The 17,071-nt window shown below is 46.8% G+C and overlaps 2 protein-coding genes across 7 annotated transcripts; one reads left to right on the forward strand and one right to left on the reverse strand.

Annotated features, from left to right (window-relative positions):
- Positions 1-1,774: 1,774 nt before the first annotated feature.
- Positions 1,775-11,546, reverse strand: dnajc10 (DnaJ (Hsp40) homolog, subfamily C, member 10). Its single transcript, XM_086090978.1, has 25 exons — positions 11,435-11,546; positions 10,013-10,259; positions 9,177-9,339; positions 9,045-9,095; positions 8,697-8,779; positions 8,479-8,610; positions 7,824-7,917; positions 7,667-7,744; positions 7,544-7,587; positions 7,384-7,449; positions 6,743-6,808; positions 6,567-6,656; positions 6,345-6,455; positions 5,450-5,564; positions 5,252-5,379; positions 5,037-5,153; positions 4,250-4,351; positions 4,073-4,133; positions 3,848-3,942; positions 3,630-3,763; positions 3,494-3,547; positions 2,710-2,857; positions 2,511-2,633; positions 2,328-2,432; positions 1,775-2,033 (listed from the first exon to the last, which is right to left on the reverse strand). Exons 2-25 carry the CDS (start codon positions 10,241-10,243, stop codon positions 2,022-2,024), a joined length of 2,403 nt encoding a protein of 800 aa, XP_085947104.1. The 5' UTR covers positions 10,244-10,259; positions 11,435-11,546; the 3' UTR covers positions 1,775-2,021.
- A 647-nt stretch (positions 11,547-12,193) lies between these two features.
- Positions 12,194-16,213, forward strand: nup35 (nucleoporin 35). Of its 6 annotated transcripts, none has more exons than XM_086091299.1 (9): positions 12,195-12,329; positions 13,280-13,444; positions 13,592-13,710; positions 13,785-13,836; positions 13,900-14,026; positions 14,600-14,669; positions 14,749-14,877; positions 15,876-15,998; positions 16,077-16,213. In XM_086091299.1, exons 1-9 carry the CDS (start codon positions 12,227-12,229, stop codon positions 16,152-16,154), a joined length of 966 nt encoding a protein of 321 aa, XP_085947425.1. In that variant the 5' UTR covers positions 12,195-12,226; the 3' UTR covers positions 16,155-16,213. The 6 variants fall into 6 exon arrangements, with proteins under 6 accessions (XP_085947424.1, XP_085947425.1, XP_085947426.1 ...); XM_086091300.1 differs by having other exon boundaries at positions 12,196-12,329; positions 13,918-14,026; XM_086091303.1 differs by having other exon boundaries at positions 12,275-12,602; positions 13,918-14,026.
- Positions 16,214-17,071: the final 858 nt, after the last annotated feature.

The raw sequence follows: 17,071 nt of genomic DNA on the forward strand, positions 1-17,071 counted from the left end.
ATAACAAAACTCAAAAGGAAATTCCAAAACTATAATAACCTTGCTGAAAAGACACTTTTCGGCCATTTTGGTTTCCGCGACCACTTCAGGCTCAATTTGGCCATTTTCAGGCATCCTTCATGAAAATTCCGCCAGTTTGACGACGCGAGATCAAATCTGGCAGACGACGAAAAAAAGTCTCGCCGAGTCGCGGCTGAAAAGACACGTGTGCCCTTTTGATTTGAAACGGCCATTTTAGAGCCTTGTACATCTTTTGTCCTACTGCTAGCAAATTTGAACTCAAAATGTTAAACAGATGACCAAAAAAAAAAGTTTCTCTTCTTTGTGTGTGGGCGGAAATTGGAGGACTCGCCATTAATCATATTAAGTCCACTTCCAGTAAAAGGTCAAATAAAAAAACAATAAAAGGCAAATAAAAAGTAATAGCTTGTGTTTGGAGTGGAAGAGAACATAATTCCGCATATTTGCACGCTAACATAACAGCAGCGAGTGTGTGTGCGCTTGCTACCTCCTTCATTTCCCGCCGTGTTTTCTCAGCTGCGTTTCGGCCCCGCCAGGGAAGAGAAAATGTTTGCGGTGGGGATTTACGGCTGCGCTGCCTCCTCATCCTCATCATCTTCCTCATCCTGCTCCTGCTCGTCCATTTCAAGTGAGCGAGCGCACACCTGCCTGGCCTGGCCTGGCCTGGCCTGGCACGCCACCCGGGACCGGAATAAGGCCCGGCCTGTCCCTGCTGCTTGAAAGGTTCGATTCAAGGCGCACACACATTTCAAACAAGCACGCAAACAGGATCTTGCCCAAGGACACCAGTGATGCATGATGGGCCGCAAGGACCTTGTACGCCAACTTCACGCGTCATGTGGCGTTTGTTTCGCCTCAGCCTGTCACAAGGCAACGCAACTCTTCTTGCTTGTCCAAAACGTTTCACCTTTCAGCCCAAAGGCTTTTAAATTTGACTTGTGGAGTCCCTTTATTTGGGTGTGGTCCACAGTAGAGAGGGGGGGGGTTGTTGTGCCTTGTGGTTTACATACCAATCAGTCGTTCACTTGTCTTGTCACGGCTCCAGTTCGGGCCATCTCTCCTGTGACATGAGGCGGCCATCCTTGGGGGCGGGTTCTAATTTGGATTCTCTTATGACAGGACAAAAAAAAAAAAAAGAGTCACACACAAATAAAAACACAACACAAACACACAAAAAAGATATGCAAAAACATATACAAAAGACGTCACGTGACACACAACAAACGTGATCCCAGAGGTCACACGTGTCAGTGAGTCTTTCCAGGGCAACAGCGACACCTGCTGCTCACAAGCAGAATTGACCATGTGGACACATGCAGGAAGTAGCATGTCATGTGTTGACGGCATTTTTGCCCTTATATGTTGTGACTAATGGTAAAAATAATAATAATATTTTTTGGACGACAAAAATGTATGGTACATGGGAAACACTGGAAAAAGTTTGTGACCTGATCTAGTCATTTCCTGACGAAAAACATGCTTTGGAAGTAAACAACATTTTGGCAAGACGTTTTGTGCGACCATATCTGAACAAAGAGAACTCGATGACATTTTGAAAGGCTAATGAAGCCTTTTGTGGTCTTCTCGAACCACTACAAAATACAGCAGAACGTAGAACACAATCATGCACACACGCCTTTTGACTTGAGTGCTACGACGCAAACATCCAAATCGATGAAGGACACCAAAACGTTGACTCACCTGACGTGCTGTTGCTACGCGACATCACGACCAAGCCAAGATGACGCCAGGAGGAGTTTGGGAATATTATGGTTTTATTTGTGTACATTCAGGAGTGCGTGTGTGTGTGTGTGTGTGTGTGTGCGCGCGCGCATCAGTAACAATGTCTCCTAGTTTTATCTCACAGAGTAAATACCAACCACAGAGACGTCCATATTAAAACAAAACAAAACTAAAAACAAGGCACAAATAGCCGATAACAGAGTCCAGTGTGTTATCAGTGCCTGGGTAGCGTTTGCGCGTCGGTCCCATCCCGTCCGTCACAGTTCGTCCTGAGGGGACAAAACCCACGTCACACTCGTTATTTGGAGCTTTACAATTACCATCGAGCCTACGCTAATTCCTGTAAGCCTGTCTATGGCGTTTCTCACTTAACGTTAGCATTAGGCTAACAGCGGGCTGTCATCAGATAATGTTTTTTTTCTTCCAATGCAACTGGATGGCAAAAAATACGAGTCTTCGAAAAGCTTTAAAATGCGCAGGAGGGGTAAAAGCATTGGCTGGGGACTCGGGAGCGCACGCCGCCACAAACGGGGGGTCACCGTGGTTCCTGGCCGGCGACTCACCTTCCTGTTGCGCGACCGTGACGACGAGCCTTGCAGTCTCTGTCTGATGACGTCCGCAATCGCGTTTGCGTCGCGGCTGTTGATGTTCTCACCGCCGTGTGGGCGCTGTCAACGCACGTCTCGTGGTTAGTCAGTGCGTGCGCGTGCGCGTGCGTGTGCACGTGCGCGCTTGCTTGTCCTCACCCTGTTGCCGTCCTGGCGCGGGTAGAAGCGTACTGTGGGGTAGGCGCTGATTCCGGCTGATTGACAGGTCTGGTGATGAGCCTGACAATCAACCTTACCGGCCCGCACTTCCCCTTTCAGGACCTGTCAATCACACTGGCGTTTAGACCACGCCCACTTTCTGATTGCTGGCGGAGAAGGAGAGAAAGAAGAGTCTCACCCGAGCCACAACCTCAAACTCGGGGGAGAAGTGTTTGCAGGGTCCACACCACGGGGCGTAGAAGTCCAGCACCCAAGGCTCGTCAGCCTCCAGCACCAGAGACCGGAAGGAGTTTGCCGTCAGGTCTAGCGACACTCTGGGCAACGCGCTGCACGTCAACGCACACACACACACACACACACGGTCAATCCGTCAACAGAGGAGTCATTTGTGCACAATTGGTTTGTTTTAGGGTTTTGGGCAAAAATATCTTTAAAATGAAAAGCATTTATTTTGTATTTTTTTCCGTTTTTCTTTCTTTGAATTTCTTTTGACCCAAATGTGCGTCCAATCGACAGACATCAACCGATCAATGACAACTCCTGACTTTTGCTCAGGGTCCATCCCACAGATTGGCTCATCCAATCACATTCAGACACCTTCACAGGCAGTCGGAATTTACAGCCCAATTCACCGCACGGCGACAGGAGGGGGGATGGCTTGCAATTATTGATTAGAGTTCGATAAGTTGCCAATTATTAATTCAAGTTTAATACAAATATGCAATTATTTAAAAATATGTAAATATTTAATCAGACCTTTCAGGATTTGTTTTGATTTAAAATCATATTTTTGAAGATGTATTTGAACATAGAGCATGTTACGTTGAAAAGAAATGTTTCAATTTTGAGCAACTGCAGTTTTCCAAAGCACAACTTTTCAATTCATTGATTTTATATAAGATAAGCAAATCGCTTTTTTTAGATTCAAACTGAAGAATCGGATTTTCCTTTCGGCGGCCTACCTGAGTGCCCACGTTCGCAGCGAGTGCGCGTCTCTGTGCCAGCCGTTGTAAGTCCTGCACAACAAAACGCAACACATCAACACGTCACGCGTGGCACGCTGTCGCGGTGGCGTGCGCGCCGTGTTGAAACGCGTACGTGTGGCGGTAGGCCGTCCTGCTGCCGCCGGAGTACAAGCGGATTTCAGGGTACGAGTGCACGTTTTGACTTTGGCAAAACGACTGGAAGCGCTGGCAGTCCACGGAACCCACCAGAATCTGGCCGGACAACATCTGCACGCACGCACACAACGTCAAGGAACAAGAGGAGCCATCTGAGTGTGCGTGTCCGTGTGTGTGTGTATGCATCATCCGTACCCGCGCCATGCGCCTCCATTCGGGCAGCATAGCCTGGCACGGACCGCACCAGGGTGCGTAAAAATCGATGGCCCATATTTCACCTTCGCCTAACCCTGAACGAAAAGACGTTATAGAAAAGTGCTACATAAATCAGATTTATTGATTCTTATTATTAACGACAGAGACAAGCGAGGCGAGGACGTGAGGAAGACGAGGAGACGGACGGCGCGGCGTAACACACACCTGTCACTTTATCGGCAAAGCTGGAAGGATCAAGAACCACCACAGAGGGGTTGACCAGGTCCTGCGGGGGCGCACGCACGCACACACACACACACACACACACACACGCGCACGCACACGCACACACGAGTCGTTGATGAACGTCATCCTGTGACGACGGGGACGAGGAGACGGCACCTGCACGAACTCCAGGATGCCGTCGGCCGAGTGTCGTCCTTCGTACTCGTGAACGGAAGATCCGTTGAAGATGACGGTGGTCGGGTACGCGTCGATGTTGTACTGACGGACGACAACAAACGCGTCAGACGCGGCAGTCCCATTTCAGATTAACGGCAAAAATGCTCAAACACTTGTCATTCTCCTTTTAAATTGCATTCATTATTCATTAAACCAATGATTTATTCCACATAAACAACAAAAATGGCATTGTACACTGTATGCAAAATTGTGCATTTTATTTTATTCATTATTTAATTAATTATAATAAATGAGTAAAACAATTCTTTAATAACCTAACACTTATGAAATAATTACTTCATTAATTAGAAAAAAGAAGAAAAAAGGAATAAAGAAATTATAATGATTTGTTACTTATTGTAAATAAAAAAAATATTATAAACTTATATATAACTTATTATATATATATATATATATATATATATATATATATAACGGATTATTTAATAAAATCGAAAAGTTTAATGTACATACAATTTTTCTTATTCATATTTTCCATTTTTATTTAGAATTATGTCATAAACTCAATACAAAAGGTTGAACATATATTTGTGCACGTTATTGTTTTACATGACTATTTACAGTCAAATCAACCAAATAAAAATGTCGAATGTACATGTAATGATGTTCACTGTATTATTTCCAATAAATAAATGAAACGGATTTGATGGATTTGTGTTGCGCAAGGTGCGTCAAGATGGCCGACCGACGTCGGCCACTCACTCACCATGGAGCAGAGGTCCTGGTGGATGGTGCAGTCCAAGGTGCCGAACTTCATCCGTCCCGCCAGCTGGATGGACGCTTTCCTCAACTCGGGAAGCAGCGCTCGACACGGAGGGCACCACTGTCACGCCAACACAACCACAAAATGTTGACAAAACGGCAGGTTCAATTCCGAGGGTGGCGTTTTTTTTTTTCTTGCTCTATCCGACGAGGACTCACGGGGGCGAAGAAGTCCACCAGCCAGGGCTCTTTCCTGTCGGCGGGGAAGTTGTCGGGCCGCAGCGTGGTCACGTGAGCCCGCACGCTGTCCCGGGCAAAAGCGATCATGTTGTACACGGCGTCCTTGCCTGCGGGGAAGGCCGCGCGTCAGCACACCAGGAAGGGGGGAGGGATCCGGAAAAGCGCCACCGGACTGACCGTGATGGATCTCAAAGTCGTGGACTCCCAGGCCTTTAAAGACGGCCACGCAGGCTTTGTGGATGTACATGGACTGACACAGCTGCTGGTCCACCAGACAGTCTACCCGGCCCACCTAAACACGCACGCGCACGCGCACGCGCGTCACAGTCACACGCTAGCTGACAGTACGATTCATTTTATCAGCCAGTTTCAATTTAGTCCACTTTCCTTTGTGAGTCCATTTTTATAAATATAGCATTTTAGTCTTTATTTTGTCAAGTTTTAGTTAAGAAAAAATTGTCAACGTTTTAGTCCAGTTTTAGTCAGGCCAATCCTTTGGGGGGGGGCAGCAGATCATTTTGAACATTTCAGATCTAAAACAATTTCACATCAAATTTTCTTGAACCTTTTTGATGAAAAACAACTTGGCACGCAATTCCAGTATATCAACAAGCGGCTTCTATGGCTGCATGCTACGAGCTAGTAAGCTAGCCAGCATTAGTTAGCGGTGGGATTAACATTATTGTTGGAACGTTACGGCCGTTGGATTCATGTTACGTTATAACTTTTTTTTTTAACCTCCCCCCGCGAATCCACCTCGTCTGTCGCATGCATTTGTGCATGTCGCTAACTGCAGATTTGAAAGGGGGTGTGTCACCGTGTGTCACATGACTGTGTGACGGTGACAGATTAGCAGAGACCATCGATTTTAGCCCCGTTTTTATTAAGTCAAGTACATTTTGGTCTCGTCTTCATTAGTCGAGGAAAAAAGAAAACTGTCTTTTCTTTTTCTTTTGACTGATTTAGTCCCATTTTAGTCGAGTTTTAGTCCGGTGAAAAATGTGCGTTGCGGAAATGATTTTTGTTGACGAAATGAACACTGGTGCGAGGAAGGCGGAAGGCGGCGCCCCACCTGGATGTGGTCGTCACGGAGGAAGGCCTGCAGCTTCTTGTACTCGTCCGCGCTTTGGCCGCGCCCTCCGAACGTGAACGTGAGCAACCAGCGATGGCGGGCCAGCTTCAACTGCGGACGGGAAGGGACAGCAGGTCACGTGATCACGTCGAGCGCGGCATTTGCGGGCCGACGCCGCGTATCGGTATCGGGATTCAATTTGAAGAAGGCGTCGACGTTTACGTGAAAGTTGTCGGCGGTGAGCAGCTGCAAGTCGGGCAGGTGCCGGAGGACTCGCGTGTAGATCTCCCGGCTGTCCAGAGTGCTCAGCCACTGCAACAAGCCTCGGTTTACACGTGCGTTCATGCTAACATGCTAACATGCTAACACAATGGTCAATGGAGGGCTGTAATGCTCACCAGCACGCTGCCTTCCTTATCCAGAGCGCTTCCTGGCGGGAACAGGCCAGTCGCTCCGCCGGTCACCTGCAACACAAACAAAACTTGCAGTATTTTGGGACGGAAGAGGAAGATTTTTTTTTTTCATTATTTTTTTTTTCCCCCCTTGTGAGGAATAAGCAGTTCAAAAAAATGGATGGATTTATTCAATCACTTTCAAATGTGTGTATGTGAAGGGTTTTGTTGACTTTTCTCATTTTCTCTGCATGTACACTTCTTCATGACGACTGCACACATGTTGCCATCATGATGATAACGGCCCTCGCAAGACGTTTCATGTTGGAGTCGCACACTCCAATCAGATGCAACCTCGGACGAGCACTGGAGAAACTCATCTCGGGCATTCCGAACACCAAATAACTTTTTAGATGACAATATATTGAGGCTGCTCAGTTTTCCAACTGATTTTTTTTTAAAATCTCTTTCATGAGATAATAATAAAGACATTATTTCTTGAGGTGGATGCAAAAATAGCGACAATGTAATATTCACCACCCATATGGCTCATTTTTCCAAAATTGCGCAGCCCTCATTTTGCATACATGACGTTCTGTCTTAATCTCCATTTTTCTGTGCATCTTTTTCACCATGTTCGTATCTACCTGGAAACTGTCACAGAGTTGCGGCTGAGTGCTGCAGTCCATCCAGCCCACCTTCACCAGGCCGTCCTACGCAAACACGCACGCACACGCGCGTTCTTTTCAGCATTTGCCTTTTCATCAGGTTAGCGTTTAGCACGTGGAAAGGGACGAGCGTCCTTACCAGCATGGACGCCAGCTTCTGCCGGGTCCTGTGCTCCAGACAATCTGTCGAGGCGGCAGAGAAGCGCCTGGTCAGCACATGCTAAGCTATCAGTTAGCGTACAGGCGTCGCGCGCGGGTTTACCTCCCGTGTCCGCGCAGAAGGTGACGAGCCAGCCCACGCCTGCCGCAAAGGCGCTCTCCATCTCTTTGAACACGTTGCCTGGCAACGACACCCGCGCGGGTCACAACGCGCAAGCCATCAATGGACGGACGTCGGACCGGCGCCGCGCTTGGCTCACCTTGCCACAGCTGCAAGACGCTGGTCTTGATGAACTGCATGCTGAAGCTCACCAGATTGTCTTTGACGCGTTCGCCATGGAACTTCTCAGGTTTCTGACGGGTCAGACAAAACGAGCCCCAGTTGTGAAGACAAATAATAGCATGTGAGCAACATGGCGACGTGAAGCAGGAGGAACGTGAAGAACGTCAAGAATTTGATCAACATTGAACAACAAGATGGATTCAGGGGGAAATAACGCGAGAATACATCTTGCGAAGGCAAGGTTACACTAGTTAGCCCAAAGGGCAACATGAGTAGCCCACGGGTCTGTTCCAGAAATAGCTCACCACTGATGGGACACTGCGATTTACGAAGAAAATTTGAAAAGAAAAATGTTAACGTTATGCTTTCGTTTGTTTAACAATAAAACAGATTGTGCTCAATGAAAATGTACCTTCTCATTTAGCCAAATATTTGTTTTTCAAAAAAGGCCTGCAATTTGAATAAGGCGATCGTTTTGCTCACGGCGTCAGAATCGAATATGGGCCCATGAAGATGAGGTCATGAAAAATGTGACAAGCATGAGGAATGCAAAGAACATGAGCACGAAAGGTGAAGAACGAGTCATGAAGAATAAAATGCAGATATTCTAGACTGCATAACACGTAGCATACGTTTCCCGCCGTGAAGATGACCAGGCTTGGGTAGCTGCCGATGCCTTTGCGCCGACACAAGTGGTGGTTGTCGCCGCAGTTGACCGCCCCGATACGGATGGCGCCGTCCATCTCCTTGGCAAACTCCCGCCACTGACGCACACACACATGCATATCATCGCTTTGTGTGTGCGTGCGTGCGTGTGTGTGTGCACATGCATGCGGTGTATGCACATTACCGTGGGAGCGAGCTGGTGACAGTGCGAACACCGCGGAGAGTAAAAGTTGATGAACCAGATCTCTCCGGAATTCACCGCCGCCTCTGAAACACACAATCAATAATCAGCACACGTGCACGATCGTCAAGCCGCATGCACATGCTAACAAGTCCATTACGGCTACAACTGACACTTGTTGGAACCAGACGAAGTGCAATTTCTGCAGAAAGTGCGCGGGAATGCTGAAAGCCGAACGCTAACAGCGGAATGCTTATGAAGTCAATTGAAAGATAAATGATGTGAAAATGACAAAGTATTAATTGGAGTTGGAAGATGAACGAATGCAAGTTGGAGGATCGGCTTTCTTACCAAAGTCCGCACTGTCCAGCGTGATGATCTCCAAGTCGTCGTCGTAGATGCCTGCCGGAGAACATTTCAAAGGTTTGAAGCGCGGTTTGGATTTTTCTCGGTGAGCCGAAGGCCGCGCCGTCGCCAACTCACCAAAGTCGTAGCGGTAGTAGTTCCAGCTCTCGTACCGTCTCCCTTGTTGCTCGTCCAGCCCCTTCTCGCCGTACTTGTCGTATTTCTTGCGCAGGTCCTCGTCCTTCAGGACCTCGTAGGCCCGGTTGACCTCTAGGAACTTGTCGTGGGCCGACGCGTCTCCCTGGAGACATTTGATTTCACCGAACCCTCAGAATACAAACGCCAATTCAGCGCAACTGCTGTGTACCGCCAGCAATTTCAAAGTGGCATCAATGTTCTGATTTTTAAAAAATCATAATAATCATGTTATGGTCAATTCCGATTTTTTTTAGAGAACAAGTGGCAAGTTTGTTGTTTTTCAAGTGATAAACACATTTCTTTGGAATTAAAAATGGTATTTTTCCAAAATCAATTTATAATATATGAGGTTTGAGGGAAAAAATCATTTCAGGAGGAAGATGGTCATATTTTATGAGGTGACTTTATCATCAGCATTGTCAAGGATTTTGGAGGGAAACCGACAGCGTCCTCCAGCGCTACTCACACTGGTGTATGGAAGGTGCGAATGTTTGGTGGTGGTGGGAGGGGGCGTAGGCGCACACTGGCAGCCACGCTTCCTTCCGTCAGCCTGCCTTCCCCACGGCAGCTGTGGCTACTTAAGTAGCTTCCCGCCACCACAGTGTCAACGTGTGAGCACACAAATAATGCAACTATTGTGGAGCGTCTTTGAGTATCTGATTAGATAGAAAAGCGCTATATAAGTCTGATGCGTTATTATTATTATTGTTATTCCTGCAGAGCTTGCTGATGAGTTGATCATTTGAATCAGGTGTGTTGGAGGAGGGAATTCTCACAGGGTTCTTGTCCGGGTGCATGGTGAGCGCCAGTTTCTTGAAGGCTTGTCGGATCTGGCGGGTGCTGGCGTCCCTGCCCACCCCCAGGAGCTCGTAGTAGTCGCGGCCCGCCGCGCCGACGGAGGCCGACAGCAGGGCGGCGCCGAGGAGCAGCAGCGCGAGAAGGCCGCCGGCCGGACCAAGTCTCGGAGCCCGCGACGCCGGCTCGGACCGTGTCTCCTGTCCCGACATTGCGCACGCTGGACAACTGCGACGGAAAGAACAGACAACGGGAGTTAGAGTGCCTCAGTGCACAGCTGACATCCTTGCAAGACCGCAACAGGAACAGTCGAGGCTACTTCAAAATGTACAACTTTCATCATCATTATTTTGTTCAAACATTTTCAAGTCTCATGATATAAATATTTTTTTGTTCATTTTTGTTTGACCCGTCTTTATTGCATGACAATTTTTTACAGTACTCGTATATTTGTGGACACATTTCATACGGCTATCATTTAAAACAATATTAACAACTCATGAATGTATTTGTTTAAATTTTTTAAGATTAAAAAACCCTAACATTCTGCAAAATCTGAAAAGCTGTCAAGTGTTGATGTTAGCATGACGCTACCCAAAATTTGGACAACAATGTGGTCCCTTCAACTGCAAGCAAATATTATCGGCCTCCTTGTCTACTAATAATCAGTATCGTAGTATCAACCATGAAAAAAAAGATGGGTCTCTTTCTAATTTAACCTATTCATGAGGCAAGTTGTGAATTTCTAGGGGAGAGGTGATTAACTGAGCTTTACCTGAATGTGACAGCGTGTATATTGTCGCGTAGGTGTACGTTTTGAAAGTACCTGAGGGAGCACTGAATATTTTCTGCTTTCCAACATGTTTCGATGACGTGACCTCTAAAATGGCGTATGAGCAGCATACCGCCAAGCTCAGAAGGAAGCCAGTTAAGCAACAACACCTGACGTGGACTTGGGCTCCAGGTGGCGGAGCGGTACCTGTCACTTGCCTGCGATGCAGGTTGGCGTGGGCTCGCTTCCCCGCCAGGGAGACCATGTTTGTATCAGTGAGTGTAAATAAATAAATAAAAGCTTACGTGGACATCAGTTGCGTTTGACAGGTGAGCAGTTTGTTTTAAATAACAGGTGCCAATGTGCATATATGAAACCCATTGCTCGATTTTCAGACTTAATAAAAATAAGAATCAACTTGTCTCTAAACGTATTGCAAAATATTAGGCGCTCGCCTGAGTTTGCTGCATTTGAGCAAGATTGGTGAAAACAAGCTAACAAGTGGTGACGTCAATGCACCTAATTGAGCTAACTAACTAGCTTCGCGGCTTCGTAGTCAATTTAAGCGTTCTAGTAATTTATCAGACATTTTTGATAGCATTTTACAGAACACGTAGCTAAGAATGGTTACCCAAGTTGGAGCGTTATGGCTGCTGAAGAGTGCAACTTTAAAAACGTAAAAAAGTTGCTGTCGTCTTGAAGCTGTGAGGATCCTGTTCAGCAGACGGACACGGATCTCGCCGGTATCAAGTTAGTCGCCAGAGCTTCATTTCCTTCCAATGTGTTTCAACATAAAATAAAAAATAGTTTGCCAAGAGCAGAGATATTGAGATAGCCAGCAGAACAACGTACAAACGTGTCATGTCTTTGTTTGTTTTTATTCACGAATATTTCTTTTCTTCTGGTTCCCAAATCAAAATTCTCCGCGGTTACGTTCGCGACAATTAGATTTTATTCATTGCGTTGATTCGACGGAAGTGGAGAGACTATGTTTTTCCGGTGAGATTCATTTGACGTTTGTCATGTTCACGTGCATTTAAAAAAAAGGACGCATATTTTCGCCAAACTGGTATTACCAAATGTTTTTATCGTAATTTAATATAATAAATATTTATATATTTAAAATCAATACACTTTCGTTTAAAAACAGACGTGTTTCATGATGTTGAGTCGTTGTTATGGAGCCTTTGTGGATAAACATAGCGCACAGGGTCCTTGGGCGCATCTTTTCTGACTTAAAAAATATATATTATACATATATATATGTATATATATATATATATATATATTTAAAAAAAGGGGGTCTTTATTTAAAAAAAAGGGGGTCTTCAAAGCAGCATATACAGTACACTTGTTCAAAATAATTGTGACCTCGCCCCCCGGCCTTTCTTGCCTGTGGCTTCAACGCCTTGCACGGGTGTGTATGAGCTATCAGCAGATCAGTGGAAAAATCCGACTTCCCACTTTCCTCGAATGCGGCATAACTACATTACTTCCGGGGGTGTGCAAACAGGCAAAGACTGACGGTAACTTCACGCTACGCCGAACCGACACAACCTCTTAACTCCGACCCATTTGGACTCGTTACACTTCGGATTAAGAGGCCTCTTTGTACGAAACAGTTGAGCGTCAACGATCAGGCCCGAAAAGCTCGTCACGTCCGGCGCTTTGACACGTTTTAGCGCACCGCTAGCCGTGTTAGCGTGTTAGCTCGGCGTTAGCCCGGCGTCACTTCCCGTCATTTGAAATCCGCGGCCAAAAACAAACCAACGTTTACCAGACCGTGATGGAGCTCCAAGGTAAGTCCACTTTTAGCAAGATTAAACCCACTGCGCAAGTGCGCATTGATTCTTATCCATATTTTTCTTACTCGTAGTTGGTTAGCTTCAAGGAGACATTTTGCAGTTTTGTCACAATTTAAAAGAGTTCCCAGGCGTCTTATTAACATCTTTGTGGGACGATTTCGTCAACGTACCCCAAGGACCAAGAATTACAGACTTAGTTTAATCGCACAGCAGCACTGTCAAAGCCACAAGGTAAGCAGAGCTGCAGCGGGGTGGTGCAGATTAGCGTTAGCAATGAGATTAAACTATAGTGTTGGGCTATATTGTATGGCTGACGTGTATTAGCAAGATTAGCTTCGGATAACATCTTTAATGTGAAGTTCGGCTAAGTCGTTTGGCCATTGTTATCGCTGATTAGCATTAGCAACATTAGCATCTGATGGTTTATGTATTATTATGTTCAGCTAAATTGTTTGACGATTGACAAGCTTGTTGAGGAAATGCTGCATCCACCCGTGGTGACGCAGTGAAATCTTTTGGCGCTCGCTTTTGCTTTTCGGTTCTCTATTGGACCAGCACTATGTGGGGTCGGGATGAGCGCACTACATGTGTGAGATCCGCCCGTCAAATGAGAGCACTTCACCACCGCGGCAAGAAAAGTGAAAGTGAGTGGAAATTGCGTGCGTCCTCAGTGGGATCGGAACCCATGGCTCTGGGCTCCCCGACCTCCCCCAAGCCCGCCCATGGCGCTCAGTTCCTGCCGGGCTTCCTGATGGGCGACCTGCCCGCACCCACCAGTCCCCAGCCCCGCCCCTTCAGTGTGACCGCGCCCCTTCTGGACAGCACTTTGCTCAAAGGTGTGTGCGAGAAAAAGCCTGTGTGTGTGTGTGTGTGTGTGTGTGTGTGTGTGTGTGTGTGTGTGTGTGTGTGTGTGTGTGTGTGTGTGTGTGTGTGTGTGTGTGTGTGTGTGTGTGTATTTTGACGATAGTGTGTGTGCGGCGCAGGAGGCTCGAGCCTGCATCCGGTGGTGCCCACCCCAAAGGACAAGAGCGGTGCCCCGCCGGTTCGCAGCATCCACGACGGACCGGTGACCGTGGCGACGCCCCTCAGCGCTCACAGACAGGTTGGCGGTGAAGCAGCATGTGGTTCCCTCCAATCACGATTGCCGTGTGCTCATTCTTGCGTGTGCGCCTGCAGTCTTTCCCCAGCATGCCGTCTCCGGCGTCGGCACGCCAGGCGTCCACTTCAGGTATGTCGTCATCATCGTCATCATCATCATCATCGTCGTCATCATCAGGCTATGATGTCACAGGAGCGATGGCGTTTTCAGGCGTGCAGCAGCTGTGCCTGTCGCCCGCTCAAGTGGACCCGTTCTACAGTCAGGGAGAAGCTCTGTCCTCCGAAGACCTTCTGGACCAGACCTGGGTCACCGTCTTCGGGTCTGATCAATTGGCACAATAGCTTGCTCGTTCTTCTTCCGCCCGTTGTTTTTCACTTGCATTTACTTCCACGTCAATCATCCGATTCACATGGTTCCAAATTGAACGCATTCCACGAAATGCACACCTTCACGGCTTTTATTTTTCTCATTCCAAAATTGTTGCCAAAATTCAACATTTCAATCCAAAACTCCGCAAGTAGGACATTTATAACATCATTGTTGCCATTTGAAATTCAAAACATTCACCTGGCCAACAATTTCCAATATAGCAAACATTTGCACACACACATTCCATTCCACATCATTCCGATTTCTTCATTCAGCCTTGACAAAATAGTTGAGGGATGGGCAACTCCCGCCCTCAAGGGCCTCCATGCCTCCCTCCTCCATCACACCTGCTTCAAATGAACAGCTCGTCGGCTAGAAGCTTGATCATGATCATTTGAATCAGGTGTGTTGGAGGAGGGGAACGTTGAAAATATGTATTAGAGTGGCCCTCGAGGACCGGATTTGGACACCCCTGATTTATTGTTCCTGTTTGTGTGTACTCACGTGTGTTGTGGCGTGTCAGCTTCCCTCCAGCCTCCGCCTCGTACATCCTGCTGCAGTTTGCTCAGTATGGAAACGTCCTCAAACACACTGTAAGACACGCGCACGCACGCACACACCGTTTACAGTGGAAGGGTCACTTGAGGTCAACAATCATTCATATGTGTGTAGATGGCGTCTCCCGGCAACTGGATGCATCTCCAGTACCAGTCAAGACTTCAGGCTCGTAAAGCTTTGTCCAAAGACGGCAAAGTGTTCGGGGACGCCATCATGGTGGGCGTCAAACCCTGCATCGACAAGGTCAGCACATGTGCGTGCGTGCGTCTGCTGTGACTTTTCCAAATGGAGCGCGGCACGGGGCGCTGCCACCTGCCGACAGGCGCCACCCCCGTTTCGAAGTCAGCCAAAAAGTGTGATGGTCAGAAGAGGATGTTGTGATGACACGGTGGCACCGGCGCGCATAATGAGATGAATGGCCAGCAGGCGGTTAGCATCAAGTCGTTAGCCTCGGCTCGTCCCATCGCGGGCGCACCGATTATCGGCACCGATATTTGCATTATTCATGCGTGGTGGCATCGGCCTTTAAAAAAAAAGAAAATCTGCCAACTGGTAACAATTGTAGATTTCGTCATGTTTTTGTTACAAGTTCAAAGGAAGCGGAACATTAACATTTCCGTCGAAATAACATTTTGGACAACTATTTTTTTTTTTTTTACTGTAGCAAAAGCAATTTGTTGTTGGCTGCTCTCTGCACTTTTTGTGACAATTTGATGAGAAAGATAAAAAGAAAAAAATCCACAAGATTCAAGTGTTTTTGTATTATTCAAAATGGTACTAATAATTGGACTCTCAATCGACCCGGGGGGGGGGGGGGGTCTAATATACATTTATGCGTTTGTGATTGGCGGGCGTGGTCGCATGTATCGTTGCAAAGCCTTTTGACGCAAATTGGGCATGCGCCATTTTGAAAAATGCCAATAAGAGACGAACGGGTTTGTTTTGAACTGTTGACATCAGTGAAAGATGAACTTTGCAGTTTTTGTAAAACTGGAGCAAACTTTTGGAAACTTTTAATTTTTGGAGGTTTTCACAAAACTTTTGACGACAAGCTTCTGATCCACTTTTTGTTGCGGTTTGGAAACTAAAAAAGAAGAAAAAGTGAACATGATGTCACAAATTTGAAATGCTCATTATTCTTCTTATGCAATATACTTTGTAATGTTTTCAGGCCAATGTTTTCCCTTTTGGCGTCAAGGAATATCCGTTGTGACCTTTGCGTGTTTTGTTTTGCGTGCCAGAGTGTGATGGACAGCGGCGACATGGCCGCCTCCCCTTTGGCGAACTCCGCCCTCCCCTGCACGCCACGCTCGGCCATCAGACCGCTTAGCGCCACCTACAGGAACACCGCTAGCGACTACCAGGTACGCTTGCAAATACGACCGCATGATGACTGTGTGATGACCGTGTGTGCGTGTGCGTGTGCGTGTGCGTGTGCGTAGGTGGTGACGGACAAACACACACCCAGGAAAGACGACAGCTTCGTCTCCAAGGCCATGGAGTACATGTTTGGATGGTGACATCATCACTGGACTCCAGCTACTGATTGGATGAGGAGTGTGTGTGTGTGTGGGGGGGGGGGGGGTGCCTGTGCGTGTGTGGTCTCACTTCTTTTTGAGTATCATTTTTGAAATAAAGTTTGTACATGATATGAGATGATGGAGTAGGAGTGTTTTCTTGGTGGCCACTAGAAGCTGCTGTTGACCTGCATGTGTGCCAAACAGGAAGTCCCGCCCACAAATATTTAGTCATTTTGTTCAATGAGCATGTGCTTGCTAAATGTTTTGATCATATTTTAGTAGCATATCAACCAGCTGACAAATGATTCACTCGTTGACCTTTAGCCACGCATGCTAGCTGCTAAATGATCCTTCAAGACCACTAGATGACGCTCATCGTAGAACGTAGCCAAAGCACATGCATGTCAAAGCGCTAACGCTACGGTGGCTCAGAGAGACCACACTTCACAAGCCAACCACCAATTTGCGAATGAGCATCTCGGCGAGCATCAGCGACTTGGCAGCTGGTGTGAAGGCCGGCGAGCGACGCCAAAAGACAGCGAGCAGGATTAATGATGAGTTTGTTGCTATGTTAAATACTGTACATTTTATTTTTTGTCTTCCGCATGTTTTAGAGTTAACTGTTTTTTGTGTTTTAATTTACTTGCCATTTCTTGCCCCTAATGCATTTTCAATGTTTTTTTTTTTATAAACATAAATGTATGTTTTACATGTTTTTGACATTCCAGGTGTTTAGTATGTAATATTTTTTTTGCATTTCGTGTTTTTGTGCGAGTTCTCGCCACTGATCTGAATATATGACGTTGAAGCCACAGGGCGGCCATCTTGCTCCTCCCATCACGCGAGCAGACTAAACTATACGGTATACGTACGGATTAGACATATACAGCTCGTAGGCATTTAGACCCCAATATTGG

Source organism: Leptonotus elevatus, chromosome 12 (genome assembly GCF_054856555.1).
Source record: "Leptonotus elevatus isolate MCC_2025b chromosome 12, RoL_Lele_1.0, whole genome shotgun sequence".
NCBI lineage: Eukaryota > Metazoa > Chordata > Actinopteri > Syngnathiformes > Syngnathidae > Leptonotus > Leptonotus elevatus.

Excerpts from the sequence above, each read along its gene's own strand:
- nup35 (XM_086091298.1), top strand. The coding sequence starts at position 12,227 with ATGAGCTATCAGCAGATCAGTGGAAAAATCCGACTTCCCACTTTCCTC. Across the intron at positions 12,330-13,279 it reads CAAACAGGCAAAGACTGACG|TGGGATCGGAACCCATGGCT; the intron begins GTAACTTCACGC and ends GTGCGTCCTCAG. Across the intron at positions 15,999-16,076 it reads ACACCGCTAGCGACTACCAG|GTGGTGACGGACAAACACAC; the intron begins GTACGCTTGCAA and ends GCGTGTGCGTAG.
- dnajc10 (XM_086090978.1), bottom strand. The coding sequence starts at position 10,243 with ATGTCGGGACAGGAGACACGGTCCGAGCCGGCGTCGCGGGCTCCGAGA. Across the intron at positions 8,611-8,696 it reads GTCACCAGCTCGCTCCCACG|TGGCGGGAGTTTGCCAAGGA; the intron begins GTAATGTGCATA and ends TGTGTGCGTCAG. Across the intron at positions 6,657-6,742 it reads ATAAGGAAGGCAGCGTGCTG|TGGCTGAGCACTCTGGACAG; the intron begins GTGAGCATTACA and ends GGCTTGTTGCAG.